The following is an 18,364-nucleotide window of genomic DNA, read 5'->3' on the forward strand; positions in this document are numbered from 1 at the left end:
TTTGCCTCGTCACCGCGGTGTTTCTGATCCTGCCCACGGGAGTAGCCTATTTCGTCCGGTAACCGCTTCCGCACCGGAGCTGATGCATTTCCATTTTTACAACGGCGATCGAAACGCTGGAGCTCTTGCGACAACGGACAATGGACCTGCATTAATTCTTATTATTATCAGGACTGCAGTGGGGACTATACTGCAGCTCTTCTGACATTTGCCCATGTTCATAATACGATGAGACCCGATCCCGATATTCGGTTTGCCTTCTTATTTTCGATGAATTGATATTATTAACAATACTTCTGATGTTTAGTTTAACACTTTCGGCTCTTCAACTTTCTATATTCAATTAACCGATTTCGACCAATAAAATTGATTGATTAACTTCAAATACACAAAACTTTTCCACATCAAATCGGGCGTATTACGTCAGATTCGGATCACATTAGATTCAATGACGTCAGACCAAGAAGTTTGTTGTTTAATGTTACCGATAGATGGCACTCCAGGCATTTGTTGATTTTACTCGGTTCGTTTTCGTTCAGTGCAAAAGTAGGTTGAAAAGTTGAAAATTCAACTTGTTTTTATCTAGCTCTTATATAACAATAACTCAATAACACGTCGGCTTCATCATCCTGTTGAGAACGCATGCTTATAGTCACGTAGACGCCTTAGAACAACATCAATTATCAAATCCTTTGAACTTTGATAGGCAACTTATCATAGTCTGATCATAGTCATCTGCTGACTACGTTGTTAGGGAGATACCTTGAACTAATAAGTTTGGCAACCACCTTGCTAGAGAAGCTTTAGATACCTGTTGCTCTGCTCACAAATTTAAGGTTAAATAATTTACTTCCAATTTATTTACTAGATTTAAAATAATCTATAAATACCAATTTAGGTCATTGCAGTTTCACTTTTAAACCATGGCTGATGCTAGATTGAAAGCTGTCCTTGGACACATGAATAATGGTTATCAGGTACTATTTTATTCACATTCATTTTCATGAAAGTTGTTTGTATATATATTTAAAAACTTTGTGTACTGTTAGGGACATATGAATGGCCACTCAAGATTCCAGTACACCTTGGACAACCCTGTGTTGACGCTGGAGCAGAGGCAATTCTACGAAGACAATGGCTTTCTTGTAATTCCACGCCTTGTGAGCTCACAGTTCTTAGATGCCTGCAAAGAAAGATTTCTTGCCTTGTGCGATCGAAGAGTCCCATGGGGTGGAATCACCATGATGAAAGACATTTCTCTGGCTAAAAACAACACAGTGTCAGGTGAACGTCTTTACAACAAAGCTCAAGACTTTGTCTACGATGAGGTTCTCTTTCAGTTCTGCCTGCTTCCTCAGGTAAGCACCTGTTCTTTTTTTTTCACGTACTCAACTATAACTTTTCAATCTTTAGATTTTGGACCATGTTGAATGCTTTACCGGACCCAATATTCGCGCTATGCATACCATGTTGATTAATAAACCACCTGATACAGGAACTCAAACTTCTCGTCATCCTCTCCATCAAGTAATTGACACCTCACGTAATTTATTCTCGCTCAAATTTAATTCTCTTTGATGACAGGACTTGCACTACTTCCCTTTCCGTCCGGCCGATCGTATTGTCTGCGCTTGGACTGCCATGGAACGCATCACGCCCGACAATGGATGTCTGATTGTCTTGCCCGGCACTCACAAAGGAGTTTTGCACCAACACGACTATCCCGATTGGGAGAAAGGCGTCAACAAAATGTATCATGGAGTTCGTGGATATGACAATCATCCAATGGTCGAATTGCCGATGGAGAAAGGTAAAGAATCAAATGAAAACTCGAGGAATTAAGAATTCTGACATTGCAAACATTTTTGTAGGTGACACTGTTTTCTTCCATCCAATCCTTATCCACGGATCGGGAATGAACAGGACCAATGGATTCCGCAAAGCTATTTCATGCCATTACAGGTAAAATAATTACCCCAGTGCGAAATAATTAAATTTTTTAAATGTTGTGTTGTTGTAAAAACTTCTAGCTCAGCTGAAATGCAGTACATCGACATCCGCGGAACTTCACAGGAAAATATCGCTAAAGAAGTCGAAGAAATCGCCAAGCGTCGTGGCATGGAACTCGAATTCCAGGTAAATTCATCCAACATTATTTCAATTGTGGGGGGATTTCTAAATTTATTTTTCCATTCGGGGGTTTCAGGATATCTGGCGTTTCCGTAGTCGCCTGTGTCGTGGCCGTGACCCTTCTATCCCGGCTTAGAACTCGAGTATCAACATAGCTTCTTTCATCCGCCTTTATTGCCAAATTAACCAATCAACGTACATACTAACAAAATGGGGTACTTTTTTTATATATATAAAATACTTTACTTATATAATGCTGGGAATTTCTTGTATTGAACTCAAATACAACTGTTATCGCAAAACAGTTAAGAAAAAAACACCTGCCGTATCTTTTTTATCAACTTATCATCATACGACTGACGAGCAAAGGTTATCAATTTCAATGTCCTTCAACGGACGTTGCATTGTTGAAATACGTGTAAACTTTAGTGGGTAAATGTCAAAGTGGTGCAATAAAGTTGGTGTTCAGAAGATAATATAAGGAAATATTCATATGATTAAATTTGATACCATTATGAATTCACATTAAGCAATTCAGATGCAATTGAGCAGCGTCAAATTGCAGAGATGTTGCGCTATTAGCCGAGGATTTAGAGTCTGAATAGTTTAGAGTTAATTGACGAACCAAAATAGAATTTGTGCCACACGCATGAAATCCTAATTCTAATTTGATGCTGATCGACTGCGTACAAAAATACGGAGAATCAAATTAAACAAATTGTATTGTTACAGAAACTTCTAGAATCGTTATATGTGAATTGATAAGAGGAAGGTTCGACACGTTACACAAGGTTCGATAACGGAAAAATATACTGTATATGCGCACAACTGTAGCTCCTAATGTAGCTAACTAGTAACTACCAAATGATAGAAAATTTAAGTTTTTGGTAACTTTATGTAAGTTAAATTAAATTAAATTGATTTATTGTGATTATTATTTTGTTTGTTTCATTGTAATAACTGCCCTTTAGGAATCAACAGTTTTATCGTTCTTCGAAATTTGTCTGGAGACGTGTTCACAAAGTAGACGTCGGAACGCTATTAAAGAGACTTGTCTAGGCATGTCTTGTATTTTATCTTAGGGCGTGAATTTTTTACACGATAAAGAGTTTGATATTGAATTGCGGTATAAAACCCACTTTTTTGTTTTCTAGGGTCCATTGTGGCATAGACGCAATAGCAAACTGTGTGTTTCATTCTCTACAATTCCGTAGAAATTTGTAGTCTTTTTTTTTGTAACAGTAAAATTATATTGAAATGGTTAATTTACGAACGTTTCGTCAGTGAACTTGAGTTTTCTGATGAAGTGTTCTTCTAAAAAAAATCGGAGCATTAATCATTAATATTAGTAGCGCCATTAAAAAATTATCTATTTGATGCACTGTATTTTTTAAAATTGTTTGACATACATACAGTGAAAATTTTCAAGTTCTAGAACTTGAGAAGTGACATAATTTATAAAATCCACCTTTTGTATTCTGTGATTTTACATATCAATAAAATCTCCGTGTCAAGCTCTGTATAACGGTGAGTTATCTTTTATTTTCGTTATTAGGCAATAATTCGACGTTTTTTTTCAAGTACCGCTTCCGGCTATGACTAATAAAGAATTGGACAAATTCCACAGAGACGTTAGTTTACTTTAAAGTTTAAAGCTATCGGTAAAACCCAGCACAAATTAAGGGGAATATCGATTAGATAGCTGAGTCACCCGCCCTTGCATTTTAGCCATAGCAATATCGATTCAAAATTGCGAAAGTTTGTCGGAAGTTTTGGGGAACCGTATCGTATTCTGGCATTCTTGGTATAGGTAACAGTAAAAGTTGGGACATTGGCTTCGTCCTTGTTGTTCCCCCCCTCTCCCCATTGTTAAAGTTGCCCTGCGGCAGTACGCATTCCAAAATCAGTCGCCATCTTAAGCTTTCAAAGGCCATTCGGGTACATACATACATTCTACGCTTATTCGTGTTCCTCCCATCTTTGTTATCAGCCTTGTTGTGAGGAAAAATGTATCATTTTTAAGGAAATTCTGCTCTTAAATTGGTAAGTTAATCACTTTAGTCAGTTTATAAGTGCTATTTCATTCAAAGAACAGCGAAAAGTGGAATTAAAGCGATGCCCCCATTATTAACGTGTTGTGATGCGCAGATTGCTATTGTAACGTTGGGATTTCTTTTGTTGTGTTTGAGCCTTGGGAGAGCATTTTCTACTTACTAAATATTTGTGTTTCTTTCTTTGCAGTGTGGCTTTTCCAATCTACCTTATCAATTCAACTTAATCAATCGACTGAGTGTGCTCCTCTAACAAAATGAGCTCAACTGAAATAGGCCCATTTCGTCCAAACTCACTATCTTCACATCAGTTTTGTCATCAATCACACAACAACGTGATTGATGCTCCAATTCACCCTAGTTTGCAGAAAAGTGTCCCATCCAGCAACAGCGCTTCTCAAAGAGCTTTAAGAAGTGAAGCCCTGCGATTAGCAACTTTCCAAGGATGGCCTCTTGAATACCTTTCTCCCAGAGATCTTTCACGTGCTGGCTTTTTTTATCGAGGCCTGGCAGATCAAACCCAATGTGCATTTTGCTGCATTACCATCAGCCAATGGGAAGCTCACGACGATCCCATGGCTGAGCATAGAAGACATGCTCCAAATTGCCCTTTTGTTCTTCAATTATCAGTTGGCAATATCCCTCTCTCCAGTAATAGAAGTGTCCCCACTGTCCAACCCGTCGCCTCATCCTCACGTCCATGTGCATTCCCCTCATTGGGCGGTGGTGGTGGCGCAGATACATGCTCCCGATTTCAAAACGAATCTCGTCCCAATGCATTACCCGAAAGAGGTGAGCAATTTTCATCAATAATTTGTTATTCCGTAATTCAATCTCTTGTCGAAATTTAGTTCCAGTGGCATTAACGATCCGTCAAGCAAACGGCGGTGAAGGGCCATCAACTTCAGGTGACTTGTCATCATTGAGTCTTTTGCCACATCAACAAGCTCGTCATCCTGAATTGACATCGTTAGAAGCTCGATTGAAAACTTTTGATGATTGGCCGCCTGGTTTGGAACAACGCCCACCGCAGCTAGCTGAAGCAGGATTCTACTACATGAGTACGTCGAAATTTAATACCATAATGCCGAGCAAGTTTTTCTATTAATTCGATTCTTTCTATTTTTCTAAAATAGAAACTGGCGATCACGTCAAATGTTTCTGCTGCGACGGAGCTCTGCGCAATTGGGAGCCCAAGGACGACCCGTGGGTGGAACACGCCCGTTGGTTCTCGCGTTGCAACTTTCTAGTATCCGTGAAAGGAAATGACTACATCAGAGAAATTCAAGCTCGATACAAGGTATAATAAATAAGCACGAAAAGTGTTTACGTCCTGCGAGTCATATTAACAAATCATTTTAATATTTGTTTAGCAAAATATTCCTGGATCGAGCGCGGCTTCAGAAGATTTAGTTGAAGTTAAAGAAGTTAAAAAAGAAGAAGATGGTAAAAATGTATGTAGTGCTGCTGTGCAATCGTCTGAAGAAGCTACTGGCGGTGATGCGCCATCCACTTCTGCCTCGTCCAAACTACGTGACGCCCTTCTTTGTCAGATCTGTTATGACCAGCAGCTCAGTATGGTCTTTCTACCCTGCGGGCATTCCATGAGTTGCCCGTCCTGCGCTACTGCTCTCACCACTTGTCCCCTCTGTCGTAAACGCATCGAAGCGACGGTCCGCGCCTTCTTTCCCTTTTCTTAAAAAAACAAACATACGGTAATTAAATATTGAATCAGAGAAGAAACGCCCCTAGTTATGGTGGTGTACCGGAACTTGAAAACGCTTTTGTTTGTATGTGGAAGAGAGATAGCCTTTATATGCATTTGATTTAAAAAAAAAAGTTGGCTTAAAATAATTAGCTACAGAATATCCAGATAATAAATGTAATTACAAGAACTCTCTCGGTTCAGAGGCACATTTTTGACAAGTGGTCCCAAAATTTTGGGTATCGCGAATTTTACATATTCAAGACATTTCGAATGAACGGGTCCGTGGTCTTTGTTATTTCTTTTCGCAATTCTTGCATTTCTTCACAATTCACATCTTTCTTTTGCTCCATTATTTTTTTGGCACGTTCCAAATACGTCCGCATCAATGTATCACCTTCCTGTGAATATACCATTACATGTAAACAATAATTAACAATGTCGTATAATGTGTAATTACCGCGTTATCGCCCTTGCGACGTTTCATTGTCGGTTCACCTGATTTGTTATTATTAGGCTGTATGGCTTCCAACTCTTTCGCCTTCTTTTGGGCAATCTGAAAATCAATTTTAAATTTATTATTTAATTTCTACTCCCAAACAGCAAACACCAATGCGTACCTTCAAAACCTCTTGAGGGAAATGAACCAATTCAGCGACGTGAAGCCCAAATGATTGATCGCACGAGCCTGGCTGGACGCGATACAACAACGTGAAGGTGTTGTCACCGGTCAAAGCAGTTACGTGAAGATTGTCCACTGCCGGCACTTCATCCGCCAATGCAGTTAGCTCGTGAAAGTGCGTGGCAAACAACGCATACGGCTGAATTTTCACAGCAATGTGTCTGACGTAAAAACAAATCATTATTAAAAGTACCTAATGACAAAAATGATAAAAAAGGTTTAAATACTCCGCAATTGCCCAGGCTAATCCAAATCCATCAAAGGTAGAAGTTCCTCTTCCCAATTCGTCAATGATTACCAAAGAGTCCTTTGTAGCCGTCTGCAGAAATAATGGGAAATGAATTCAACTTGTCGATATTATATGTGATGTACGTGAATTACTCTGGTGATGTTGGCGGTCTCAATCATTTCAGCCATGAAAGTTGATACGCCTTTGAGATGGCAATCACCAGCTCCGACTCGAGCTAAAATGGCATCAACGATTGAAATGGTGGCTGAAGAAGCTGGAACGAAACAGCCGATTTGGGCCATCAGGACAGCCACCCCGATGGAACGCAAGTAGGTGCTCTTTCCACCCATATTGGGCCCGGTAATAATGTAGAAACGATGCCCATCTACATTTGTATACAAAAGTCGCATAAATATAAAGATCTAACAAGCTTGTTTGTGCACATTTGATTACCTTTGTGAAAAATTGCGTCGTTGGGGATGAAATTAACTCCGTCTTGGAGTTCCATACACGGATGTCTGACTTGAATTAGTTCAATGCTCCCCGATCCTTTCTCCAAGATTTGCGGTCTGACGTACGGAATTGGAGCGCTAATTGAGCATACGGCGAAACTTGTCAGTACATCCAGCTTTGACAAGGCATCGTTCAACGACTGCAGATGTTCAACGTATCCAGCTGCGTGTAAACAGTAAGAAATTAGGCATCTCGTCCAGACGTTACGTCTACGCTAGATTGTAATAACCACGTACCAGCGACTGACAAGATTTCTTTAACAACTGAACTTTGTTGTTCCTCATAATCGTGGCGCACTTTCAAGTAAGTTTCATTGACTTTTGCCAAGTCATGGTTCCGGAATCGAACGCCATTTTTATTAGTATCAATTGTTTGGTAATTGCTGTTGTTGCGAAGATTCTTTTCATCCTTCAAAGTGACTCGGAAATAATAGCCGATCTGAGCGTTGCTCTCCAATTTGACGCTCTTGGAAGTCTCCAGCTTGAGATCGGATGCCGCTCGGGATAGGACCTTTTCAGCTCTCGGGCCGCAATCATCTAGTTCTTTTTTGAGCTCTAATAGAGGGCCGAATTAAGTCATTAACTTCATGATTCACCTGGCATACGCGCATGCAAATTTGTATACCTCCTAGTTGGTCGTCAAAGTCTGCCTTGATGATAAAATCGCCTCGATCTGCTTGATTGAGGTCTATAGTTGTCTCTACCATCTCTTTCAATTTGACAAGCTTTTCGTTCGCATTTCGTAATGGTTGGATGAGCACGTCTATAAGAACAGCGGCATGATCCCCCTGGTTCTCCAGTAAGCAGTCGACCAGCACCGGCAAGCGACTCAAGCCCAAGTACAACCTGCAACAGAAAAATCGTCAAGGAGGAGTTCACAGTCATCAAAACAGGTTTGAATTTTATACTTGTAGAGATCTTGTAAGTTGGCTTTAGCCTTTTGCAACTTCTTGGCTAGTCTTTGGTAATCCGGCATCCGTCGGAGGTGATCCTCTGTTATCGTTTGTCGTAATTGGACATCATTGACGAAAGTTTCTACGACATCTAGACGTCTATCAATCCTGTCTATAAGTAAGATTTTCATTTTAAAACACGACGTGTTGCTTTTAAACTTTAATCCAACACTTACTTTTATCTGTAAGAGGTTGTTTGATCCACTGAGCCAACAGTCGCTGCCCACCCGAAGTTCGACACTTGTTGAGCAGTGCAGCGATTGTACGAGGAGCTCCAGCTTTGGACGTCACCATTGTCGAGACCTCAGCTCCGTACGAAGTAAGATGCAGGGCGGCGGATGCTGCCGAATCAAGTTTCATGTATTGAGTAAAGTCAAAGTTTTGTAGACTGAACTGCCCAAAGTTTGTTTCGTCGGCCATTAGCTATAGAAAATGTTTCAGTAGTTAATTGTAAATAGTTGAGAATAATTATGTGCAGATAAGTTACGTCTAGATGTTTGATTAGGGCGGCCAGAGCTGCCATGGAATGATCTAAACTGACTTCAGGAAGCGCAGCTGCGTTTTCTTGTTGTCCTTTTTTAAAGCGCAAGAGTCGATTAAGTAGCCGAACTGATTCTGTGGATGAAAACTCAGCTTTCTTGTTTTCATTTACTAGCAGTCCATGTCGGTTCAGCATTGTTTTCGGCGCAACGTAAGCTTCACCATGTGGGATCAAAACCTCCTGCGGGTAAGTGTTAAATGATATTTCACCTTTTTAAATTGATTAAGAAGAGTAAGCATGCCTTTGGACTTAGTTGGACGATGAGAGATTCTAAATTTGAGAAGGCATCATTGTCTGAAAACTGTGCCACGAGTATCTTTCTTGCATAAGTATCCACATAGCTGCATCCTATTTGATTTTCTGAGCCAATTTTGAATGCTAGAATACCAACTTGAGAGGTTATGTCAGTCGATCCAAAAATCAAATCTTCCACTTGGGTGAGGTTTCCAGGACTTGCTTGATATTGGAGAGACCAGTCGCTTTTGGATCCATTGTAGATTTCAATGCAGTAGTGCTTGACTAACAGTACATCACGTGCAAAGTTCTCAAAGTGACTTTTGTTGAGGACCACCGATTCCAACTTCTTAGCTCCATACCCCAGCATCTTGACGACACTGTGTGTTTTGAAGTAATCTCTTGAAGCGAGAAGGGCATCTTGCCCATACAAGGTAAAAAATTCCCCTCGATCAAAGAATCGCAGAGTAGTGGCAAGTTTCTGATACAAAACCATGGGTAAGTAAAATTTAACTTGAATCAGCTGTTTCACTTTTGTTCTTGCTTACCTCTGGAAGATTTCCATGGAAACTGATAAAACCTTGTTCGTGGGGGATTTCTAAACACCAAGTGTGAATTTAGATCATTAACAAGCTTGTCGAGGGATTAGAATAATTACCTGGTACATTTGTAGAATCAGCCATGACGTTAGTTATTTTGCTGCTCTGCGTTTTCCTTGCTTTTGCGCGCGTTGTAAAAATTCTTGTGAAGAAAACAGTGTTGCCAAACTAGATTTGTAAATCCGATTTTCTCATTTTCAGATTTTCTTTTTCTTGCCATTTTTTCTTTTTTTTTTCTTTTGCTTCTTTTTCTTTTTGTTCTCTTTTTTCTTAATTTTTGAAAAATGGGATTCATTCAGATTAGACAAGTAGCGCAGTATGTTGCAAAAGTCAACAAGATTTATCCATTGTCACTGATTTTCCTGACCTTAATGGCAGAAGTTCATTATGTGTTTTTAGCTATTTGCAACTTTTTACTGCTTCGGCAAAATTGAAAATTTGTTTGTTCGATTCTGATCCTGTTTTTGAAGATGCTAATTGAAGCTAATTACAAAGTAATTTTCTCCAGCATGTAGACATTGTAGAGTCAAGGAGAAGGCATGTTAGGCCTATTGTATTCCATGACAAATTGTTACGCCAACAATTTTCAAATGCTTTATTTTTTGTTGGGGTGGTTGAACAGGTAAGTAATTATGGAACCAACAGGTTCTATCTGCTCTGCTTTTAATTTGCATGTCGAACAATGTGCATGTTGTAATTTCGAAAAATATGTGCATGATGATACTGAGTTATTAATTTAAAGATGAAATTTGCATGAAAAGTTGATTAAATTGTTATTCCTCACTAGATGCACAAAATTCAATCCGACTATGGAAACTGAGAACTTTTCGACTATATTCCTGATTCATCAAGTTGAATGAAATCGGAGCAATAGTCGGAAAATTTTCGCTTAAACAAGCGGACAATTATATCGCGTATTGCCTGAATCGCGAATTCGCATTGTAGATCATTAATTCATTGTCAATCAAAATCATATTCGCTTATTACTAATCAAAAAATCGCAATCATTCAAACATTTATCGAAAATTTTAATCTGCATGAGCCATCTGATTTGAAAAAATTCTAATTCCATAAGTATATTAATTCTGCTTGCAATTCTCAAATGTTATCGAAATTTGTGTCCATCCATTGACTTTCTACTTCTTTTCGGATACTTAATCTCCCCTAGTCCCCTTGAAAGTAATTCACAAATTGGTATCCCATCTCCGATCTCCCGTAAAAGAGGATAATGTCATTTAGCCCGTTTCTGTTCAAAACGTAAATTCAATCCTTTCAATGTAAAAAGGGCTTTGTCGCTTTGGTTGATTTGTTTCTTCTCCATTATCCCTAATTAGCTCCCAAAACCCCCAAGTGAAAATTATAGTGTTAAACTTTAATGTGTTTGTGAGTGTATGTGATGGTGGGGAATCTGTGCTGGCCAAAAGTCAAACGCGTCAAAAACGACCTAATGGAATCCTTCATGATATTGAATTTATACAAACAAGGAACTGGCGGGAGAATTTGAAATTCCGGAACTGCATCAGAAGATGAGTTATTCTCGCCGAGTTCTAATTTTAAAGAGCATCGGAGTGTTTAATAAGAACAGGAAGCGATCTTCCACGTCCACCACCACCGTCTTTGAAAACAACTTGCCGCAGAATCTTTTGGCCAAAAAACATCGACGACGAACAATTGTTGTTCATAAAAGTAAACCAACCAATAACGACAGACTGTCGGCCATCGTCTTTTTTATTTTCCTCATCATTTTGCTGTTGAAAATCATCAACTCTTCCGAACGGGCAATCCCACTTGCGGCCAACGAAGAACATCGAGGTCGCCTGGCGGATGTTAGACGACGAGCGCAACTTTACCTCGCCGATGTCTACAAAGTCGCTAAAGCCCCGCTGACGTCATTTTACGAAAATCTGGTCGCTTCTCTCGCAAGTAATTTTTGACACACCCAATTTCTTATGTAAAACACTAAAGATTTATCTTGTTCTTTATAGGGATGCGGGTCGATCGTGAGGCTCAGCTGGACCGTTCGCTTCTCAATAAGAAACCGCGTAGGATTTCATTCAATCCCGATCAAAGTAAGTCAAATAAAATCCATTGCGTCTTTATTGATCGGTTGTTTTGATAATAGTGTAGTGCATCAGAGAGTGATATTACTAAGGTTACATCTTAACACTTGTGGCCGTATTAGATCGTCGATTATAAAATACGAACTAATAAAGTTGACGAGTGTTAAGAATAATCCTTAACAAAATCGACGATGGCTGAAACGGAAAGTATTATTCAATCCGTTAGAAAATGAAATAATAATGCATAGGAAATTGAATTAACATGTTATTTTTTTTTATGAATTAGATAATACCGATAACGACAAACCAGTACAAGTCCGTTTGAATTCCGACGGTGCAGTTCCGGCTAGGGTCATCAACAGGGCCGTCATGAACAACCGATTCAATTCGACCAAACTCTACAGATCTTTAGCCAATCGTGTGACATTAGTCGAACCTACTCGACATCTTTTCAAACCTGTTTCAGATAATCAAATTGTTTGCAACACAACTTCTCCAAGCGGAAGCGACGCCGGAATTTATTGCACTACGAAATTTCTCTGCTCTCTTTCCGGCGGCCGTCCTAAAGGTCCTTGCATCGCTGGAAAAGTCAATTACATTAGTAAGTACATCAAAATAATTTTTTCAAATTAGAAAGTTGCTAAGAAAAATTTCTTGTAATTAGATCCGGTCAAAACGTTTGGCGAAATTCACTGGAAGCAATCTGCGAACGTTAGCGCTCAATCCACCTGCATCCTGACTGTTAAAACCAAGAGCAAATTGCTGCAACTTTTGTCGAAACCAATTTGCAAAATCCGGTTAACAATTCGTCAAAACTTAATCGAGTAAACTCTAGTAAAGGTTCTATCTCCCTTGTTTATGAATAGGTTGGAGTTTATGTCACTCTCCGTTAGTCAGCCGACTTCCGGAATTTGCACCGACGCTTCTCCAATCAGCCAATCACTTACCGTGGTGCCCATCAAATGTGATGGCAAAAGCAGATTTAACAGTAACAGCAAAAGAAATTTAAATTTAAACAACTAATTAGACAAACCTCAATGAAATTAATTCGAGTTAAAAATTTTTTTTTAATTCCATAGAGCATCTCGACGTGCTATCATCGGCCGTTACCGCTAACGACGTCCAGCTCATGTTCAATTTCGTAGCTGGAACAGACGCCATCTCGTGGAACATTGTCGTCCTTCCTTGCCGGGCATTCTTCCTCGTCGGTAATTTAAAAGTCTACTCCTATTTAATTAATTAATCGAATGGATTTCCAGGAACATGGAAGTTTCTTTTAAGTCAAATTCACACCTAATCTGTGAAGGCGACCACCGCATTTAGGTGGGATTTTGGCTTGCAAGAGACATCTCCCATCAGCCATCCAGCGGATTAAATTTCAGTTTTGATACTTAATTGGATATAATTCTTCGCGCTAATAAAAATTCGTTTGTTTCACGTCAAAGGTAACGCGACCCGCCGGATAAACGACCAGACCTACACCGTTTGCTTCAGGACGGAGCTCATCTCCGAAAAGGTGTACGCAAATTTCATTTAGCATCTCATTTTATTGACGTGTTTGCTGATGGACTTTGTGTAACAAGAGAGCGGAAAAGATGAACTTGGCCTTCTACCTGGTCAACAGCAACGGAGGCGACGCTTTCTCCGTTGTCAAAGCTTCGACCAATGTCGTCTCCGCACTGGCCGTCATCCAGGCCAATCTCGCCGCCGTTGCAACCGCCGCCTTCACCTGATCTGCTCCAGGTGACTAATCCATCAACCGACGCCACCGAATCTCCCGTAAGTTGTTAAACCATTGGCCAGTTCTAATTAGAAAAATCGTAACCGGGTTGTATAGGCAGTGTTTAATTCTCTTAAATAATCATCATTCCATTTGTCGTGTATTCCTAATAATGAAAATTGCCGTGCCATTTTGTGTGTGTAATCATTTTCTTGTATTTGGGGAATTGTTTTTTTAAATAAAAATCATTTCAGTGAATCAGTTTTGAATCGCCAGTAAAATTCGAGGCTTTGATGGTATCCAATCTGGCCATATACTGCGACTAAATTGGTTCACTGAAAACGGTTTTTGTAAATCTACGTGTGGGGAAATTATTTAAATTTGGTAATCCGCTAGTGTTTCTTATTAACGTTGTAGAATTAATTTTTTCTTTGGAAAATCAGAAGTAGCAATAGTATATAACCTATAGCATAACTTAAACTAGCGTTTAGAAAATGTCGATTCCACCTAAATAAATTTCCAGTGTCTATTAGTATTATCTTAATAACGTTTTTACTTGTTTCACCTTTTCTCCTGAGCATTGGGCTCGTTAGTTTTATTTTACTAAATTTTGCGCGGCAAACGATTTCTTTTTAAATGTTTATTCTTTTAAAATTGTGTGTCGATGTGAACAATAACATTCTAATGAGAGAACGCTGCACGGGATGTGATGAACTGCAACAATTTTGCAACTATACTAATTTAGATATAGGTCACGAGGTTTTTGCAATTCATGTCATTGCATGTAGCATTCATTTGCTGGAATGATTCATTTCATCGGATCTGTAAGTTTTTCTTAAATGTCATTCAACCTTAAATAATCTTTGGTGTTTCATGTGTATTATTATCCCCCTGTAATTCCCATTTTATCGCTCCTATAATCCCAGATGGTGTTTTGTGTTTATCTATCTAATCTCCTATTTAATCTCTATGCCATTTTAGATGTCCACGGTTACGTCAGATTCAGTAAACACATAGAAAAAAGACACCAAGTCTATTTTAAAATTTTATGAGAAACCAAAAAAGGAAATTTTGTTTTTGAACTTTAAATTTCGCTGTGACCGGCCATAGTAGCTAATTAGTAATTCGTACACGAAAACTGAAAGTTAACGACGGTACCGTTTTCTTCTCATTAACAAGGGTCAGTGTTTAACTTCAAGGGTGAAAGAGGACGTTGATGGCCATCCTGCAATTCAGCTCGGAGATACTTCAGAGGAGGATCTCCATATTCTACAAACCATATAATTAAGTATCATAACATGATATTACTGTGCACAGCATATAAGGATTGACCTTTAAACACTAAAAAAGAAGCCCAAACATTTTTGGGCAGAAAGAAGAATTCCAGACGGTCCAGTGCTGGTCAAAGAATTCTCAAACTAATAACACGAGCAACAGTTTCATTGTCTTATCGGTATAAAAGGTCCGAACGGACCGAGGAGAATTGACAGTTGTTGTCCAGTCTTCCACTAGTTCAAACTATCGAATCGATCCGCTCAAAAGAAACAGGAAAATGTCGAAATTTTATTGTCTGTTCCTTTTGACTGTTGTGATGCTGCAGGTCAGCCGAGCCTGTGAAGGAAGAAATCACGAAGAATTAAAATTCGCAGCCGCTAGACAACAAACAGAAAATTATTTCGCTTACGCTTACGGATACACTCCGAATTTGTGGAATTCTCTTTTCTATCGATCGAATCTTCGTTACGTTCCAGCAGGTAAATAATCAAATTCCTAAAGTATTTGGTTTCTCCCATTAACTAGAAATTGTTTGGTTCCAGTTTATGCCAGTCCATACGAAGGACGGACGCCAGCCATTCCGGAGTCGAGGACCAACCCGAATAAAAATAATTTTGCCAGCAGTGAGTATCGATGGCTTAACTATTCAATTTTTAGTTTGATATAAGATTAAAACTTTTATTTCTAAAAATAGGCCGAGAAGATGACGAAGGTGAGAAAACGGACGACAAAGAAGAAAGTCGTTTCGCAATTGGTCTAGCCGAGAATTATTTGAGCAACAGACCGGTGGAGTTCAACAGCGGATTGAGCACCAACAATCCTTGGGGCGAGAAAATTAAAAACGTCCTCAACTTGGGTCCCATTTCCGTGAATCCCAACGTCAACTATCAAGTCGCTTCTTTCGATTCCTGCACGTCACGCAACGGCGACGCCGGAATTTGCGCTTCACGGGCCGTCTGCTCCTTATTTGGTGGCCGGTCGAGCGGGACCTGCCTCCTGGGCTTAACCTGTTGCGTCAGTAAGTCGTGAAATTTTTAATTTTCTGAAATAATCAAAATATTTTCACGTGATGATGTATAAATAATAACAGATGCGATCAATACTTGCAACGGTGCCATCACGTTGAACAATACTTATTGGCAATCACCTGCGACGACAATCAGCGCACCCTCCACCTGTTCACTGACTGTCACATTGGACAACAAGCGTAGAGAACAAATCAAACCCATTTGCCAAGTTCGGTAATAAATAAAATTAATTAATCCAATTTGAAAATCAATCACTTTTATTTGATTCTGTCACTTGTATAGGTTGGATTTCGTGACATTCACGACCGCGCAACCGACAGCTGGCAATTGCGTCGACACTTTTGAAGTTGGCGGGTCGTCTAACGTGGCCCCAGTTATTTGTGGAGATAACAGCGGCCAGCACAGTAAGAATTAAATCTATTCAAACCAATTGAACTTGATTATAAATTGAATTCAACTTAGTGTACCTTGATGTCCAATCGTCGGCCATCAGCTCTACCGATCTGAATCTCAAATTCAATTTCGCTGCTGGCATCGGCACTTATCCGTACCTTCCGCGTTCCTGGAACATCAAAATTGCTATGCTCCCGTGCGGTGCTAATTACTTGGGTACTATAACATTTTTAATCTCTTTTGAAAATGGCGCGCTAATTCAAATTTAATATTTTAATCCACAATTAGCTCCCAGAGATTGTCTCCAGTATTTCACCTCTTCTTCCGGCAGAGTCAGTTCGTTCAACTGGCAGGACGTCGCCAGCACAGCAACGCGCCAACTCAATAATCAAAATTACAGGATCTGTTTCAGGACCGAATTGATTAAAGCGCATCCAACGGTATGTGGGATCAAACATTTTCTATTATTCTATCAGCAATTTAAAAATGGTATTTTTCTATTTGACAGAAAGCCACTCAAATGTGTCTGTCCGTTTGTTCGGTGACGAATGGTGGCGACGCCTTTTCCATAACGACGGTACAGCCTGGTGGCACTGACGTCGCCCAAAACAGCGCAACTTTAATCAACTTTGCGGCAACTCTGTCCGCTGTGGGTACAACTTACAGAGACACGCAACAAGGTACGACGGCCGTTTGCCTCTACGATTTCCTGCTCATCGCCGGTGGCAGAGATTCCACCAATGTCGAGGCCGACCGTTACTGTGGCAACGCCCTGAATCCAGCCGCCATAGGAGGACCTAAAATTCCGCCTTTGAACGACCCTGCACCGGGAGGTTCAGCTCAAAGCGTTCAAGTTTGTTGTAAGTGAAACAATCTGATTTGCAATGTTCTATCAATATTGAATTGTGTCTGTTTATACAGCTGCGATCGTGCCATTCCGACTCATTTACCGAACGGACGGGACTGAAGGGGCAGTGACCGCAGTTGCGGCGTCGAATGTTATCGGGGCATCAGCTGATACAGCCAATACCGGATTCTGTTTAGACTTTCAAGAGAAATAATTTTGGGCAAATGAATAGTGCAACTCCCAGTATCGTGTAAATTATTTTCATTTTGGTTGTGGAATTCCTTTTTTGTTTTACGAACTGCGATTGTTTATTTTTAGAAGACGAGTTTATTTGTCAAATGGAAACAAGTTGCCTAGTGGCCGTTCGTGACCAACACTTGTTTGCAAAGGGTTCACCGTGACTTCACGATCGAGAATGATTAATGATTTGCATTAACTTGCCCCTGAATTATCTAATGGGATTTTTTTAAAACTTAGCTGGCCATAAACGGAATGATTTCTATGTCGCGTGCAGTGAAATTGATGACACTTTTCCCAGAGCTATAGATGTCTATAACTCTGCTTTTCCAATGAACTTATTTTTATTTAATGATACTGATGCATCCATTGATCCATTCTTTGACCTTTGTCAATTAATACTTTTATAAAATGAAATTGACAATAAAGAATTAAATAACAATAAATTGGCAACACTGTTTCGCAACTTATCACTTGTCAATAAGTTGTCCGCTAGTCACTTTGTTCTAGGTCTTTGTAGCACGTAGCTGTGTGTGAAATCAAATCAGACAGGATCCGGAATTCCATCATTGCATGTTCGACGTTGTTCGTATGATCGTTTTCTGTAGGCTAGTCAGTGCAACGAAAGTTAGCTCATCAATGGTGTTCTGTTAACTTTAAATGTTACTCATTGAACTGTTAAATTGTAATAAGCATGTGACCAAAGAGATATAACGAGTGCTTCCCATCCACTTGCACGTGGTTGGAACAAACGAGTCAAGTCAAGGAATAGTCAAAACATTCCATCTTACAAGATGTCAGGTATGGAATATCTTCCTGCACTCATTTTTCAATCTCTTCATGCTGAATATGGAACGAAAGCTAAAATTACTTTTTCTTGGATGTGTTTCTTAATCTGTACGTGTTTCTCTGATCACTCATGTGCTGTCACAACAAGACGAGGCCAAACAAGTAAAGCGTGGCTGTTGAACTTGTAGCTTCATATGAAGAACAGTGTCCATTCCCGCTGTGAGTACCAGCCCAGACACGCAACAAGGTATAACGGTCGTTTGCTTCTTTGATTTCCTTCTCATCGCCGGTGGCAGAGATTCCACCAATAATGTCGAGGCAATGTCGAGGCCGACCGATACTTTAGTCACGCCCTGAATCCAGCCGCCTTATTGGGAGT

The 18,364-nt window shown here is 39.7% G+C and overlaps 5 protein-coding genes and 1 long non-coding RNA gene across 10 annotated transcripts; 4 read left to right on the top strand and 2 right to left on the bottom strand.

Moving 5' to 3' along the window:
* Positions 1-507: 507 nt before the first annotated feature.
* Positions 508-2,449, top strand: LOC124316439 (phytanoyl-CoA dioxygenase, peroxisomal-like). 4 transcript variants are annotated; one of them, XM_046782385.1, is made up of 9 exons: positions 508-546; positions 707-836; positions 899-977; positions 1,050-1,358; positions 1,414-1,527; positions 1,585-1,810; positions 1,872-1,962; positions 2,031-2,136; positions 2,207-2,449. In XM_046782385.1, exons 3-9 carry the CDS (start codon positions 924-926, stop codon positions 2,264-2,266), a joined length of 960 nt encoding a protein of 319 aa, XP_046638341.1. In that variant the 5' UTR covers positions 508-546; positions 707-836; positions 899-923; the 3' UTR covers positions 2,267-2,449. The 4 variants fall into 4 exon arrangements, with proteins under 4 accessions (XP_046638341.1, XP_046638342.1, XP_046638340.1 ...); XM_046782386.1 differs by lacking the exon at positions 707-836 and having other exon boundaries at positions 526-546; XM_046782384.1 differs by lacking the exon at positions 508-546 and having other exon boundaries at positions 557-853; positions 897-977.
* An 842-nt stretch (positions 2,450-3,291) lies between these two features.
* On the top strand, positions 3,292-6,342 carry LOC124316339 (putative inhibitor of apoptosis). 2 transcript variants are annotated; one of them, XM_046782231.1, is made up of 5 exons: positions 3,292-3,657; positions 4,372-4,973; positions 5,033-5,242; positions 5,318-5,481; positions 5,555-6,342. In XM_046782231.1, exons 2-5 carry the CDS (start codon positions 4,439-4,441, stop codon positions 5,879-5,881), a joined length of 1,236 nt encoding a protein of 411 aa, XP_046638187.1. In that variant the 5' UTR covers positions 3,292-3,657; positions 4,372-4,438; the 3' UTR covers positions 5,882-6,342. The 2 variants fall into 2 exon arrangements, with proteins under 2 accessions (XP_046638187.1, XP_046638186.1); XM_046782230.1 differs by lacking the exon at positions 3,292-3,657 and adding an exon at positions 3,816-4,173.
* Positions 6,050-9,827, bottom strand: LOC124316143 (DNA mismatch repair protein Msh2-like). Its single transcript, XM_046781902.1, has 14 exons — positions 9,696-9,827; positions 9,586-9,635; positions 9,045-9,518; positions 8,750-8,983; positions 8,439-8,685; positions 8,218-8,374; positions 7,935-8,155; positions 7,547-7,864; positions 7,251-7,472; positions 6,950-7,182; positions 6,796-6,887; positions 6,507-6,729; positions 6,347-6,442; positions 6,050-6,287 (listed from the first exon to the last, which is right to left on the bottom strand). The coding sequence occupies exons 1-14, from the start codon at positions 9,718-9,720 to the stop codon at positions 6,138-6,140; spliced, it is 2,742 nt and encodes a 913-aa protein (XP_046637858.1). The 5' UTR covers positions 9,721-9,827; the 3' UTR covers positions 6,050-6,137.
* An 81-nt stretch (positions 9,828-9,908) lies between these two features.
* LOC124316292 lies at positions 9,909-14,796 on the top strand. The gene is made up of 8 exons (XM_046782153.1): positions 9,909-11,559; positions 11,622-11,705; positions 11,983-12,297; positions 12,361-12,493; positions 12,563-12,684; positions 12,776-12,904; positions 13,142-13,212; positions 13,280-14,796. Exons 1-8 carry the CDS (start codon positions 11,163-11,165, stop codon positions 13,427-13,429), a joined length of 1,401 nt encoding a protein of 466 aa, XP_046638109.1. The 5' UTR covers positions 9,909-11,162; the 3' UTR covers positions 13,430-14,796.
* An 88-nt stretch (positions 14,797-14,884) lies between these two features.
* Positions 14,885-17,474, top strand: LOC124316227. Its single transcript, XM_046782041.1, has 9 exons — positions 14,885-15,170; positions 15,234-15,314; positions 15,386-15,709; positions 15,782-15,932; positions 16,002-16,123; positions 16,182-16,328; positions 16,401-16,552; positions 16,621-16,972; positions 17,034-17,474. The coding sequence occupies exons 1-9, from the start codon at positions 14,969-14,971 to the stop codon at positions 17,171-17,173; spliced, it is 1,671 nt and encodes a 556-aa protein (XP_046637997.1). The 5' UTR covers positions 14,885-14,968; the 3' UTR covers positions 17,174-17,474.
* Positions 17,439-18,196, bottom strand: LOC124316686. Its single transcript, XR_006911951.1, has 2 exons — positions 18,131-18,196; positions 17,439-18,030 (listed from the first exon to the last, which is right to left on the bottom strand). It is a non-coding gene; the product is annotated as an uncharacterized LOC124316686 (long non-coding RNA).
* Positions 18,197-18,364: the final 168 nt, after the last annotated feature.

Source organism: Daphnia pulicaria, chromosome 12 (genome assembly GCF_021234035.1).
Source record: "Daphnia pulicaria isolate SC F1-1A chromosome 12, SC_F0-13Bv2, whole genome shotgun sequence".
NCBI lineage: Eukaryota > Metazoa > Arthropoda > Branchiopoda > Diplostraca > Daphniidae > Daphnia > Daphnia pulicaria.

Excerpts from the sequence above, each read along its gene's own strand:
- LOC124316143 (XM_046781902.1), bottom strand. The coding sequence starts at position 9,720 with ATGGCTGATTCTACAAATGTACCAG. Across the intron at positions 8,686-8,749 it reads CCCTAATCAAACATCTAGAC|CTAATGGCCGACGAAACAAA; the intron begins GTAACTTATCTG and ends CATTTTCTATAG. Across the intron at positions 6,443-6,506 it reads TCCCTCAAGAGGTTTTGAAG|ATTGCCCAAAAGAAGGCGAA; the intron begins GTACGCATTGGT and ends ATTGATTTTCAG.
- LOC124316292 (XM_046782153.1), top strand. The coding sequence starts at position 11,163 with ATGAGTTATTCTCGCCGAGTTCTAATTTTAAAGAGCATCGGAGTGTTT. Across the intron at positions 12,298-12,360 it reads TGGAAAAGTCAATTACATTA|ATCCGGTCAAAACGTTTGGC; the intron begins GTAAGTACATCA and ends TCTTGTAATTAG. Across the intron at positions 12,685-12,775 it reads TGGCAAAAGCAGATTTAACA|AGCATCTCGACGTGCTATCA; the intron begins GTAACAGCAAAA and ends TTAATTCCATAG.
- LOC124316339 (XM_046782231.1), top strand. The coding sequence starts at position 4,439 with ATGAGCTCAACTGAAATAGGCCCATTTCGTCCAAACTCACTATCTTCA. Across the intron at positions 4,974-5,032 it reads CAATGCATTACCCGAAAGAG|TTCCAGTGGCATTAACGATC; the intron begins GTGAGCAATTTT and ends GTCGAAATTTAG. Across the intron at positions 5,482-5,554 it reads AAATTCAAGCTCGATACAAG|CAAAATATTCCTGGATCGAG; the intron begins GTATAATAAATA and ends ATATTTGTTTAG.
- LOC124316227 (XM_046782041.1), top strand. The coding sequence starts at position 14,969 with ATGTCGAAATTTTATTGTCTGTTCCTTTTGACTGTTGTGATGCTGCAG. Across the intron at positions 15,171-15,233 it reads TCTTCGTTACGTTCCAGCAG|TTTATGCCAGTCCATACGAA; the intron begins GTAAATAATCAA and ends GTTTGGTTCCAG. Across the intron at positions 16,329-16,400 it reads GTGCGGTGCTAATTACTTGG|CTCCCAGAGATTGTCTCCAG; the intron begins GTACTATAACAT and ends ATCCACAATTAG.
- LOC124316439 (XM_046782385.1), top strand. The coding sequence starts at position 924 with ATGGCTGATGCTAGATTGAAAGCTGTCCTTGGACACATGAATAATGGT. Across the intron at positions 978-1,049 it reads ACATGAATAATGGTTATCAG|GGACATATGAATGGCCACTC; the intron begins GTACTATTTTAT and ends GTGTACTGTTAG. Across the intron at positions 1,811-1,871 it reads CGAATTGCCGATGGAGAAAG|GTGACACTGTTTTCTTCCAT; the intron begins GTAAAGAATCAA and ends ACATTTTTGTAG.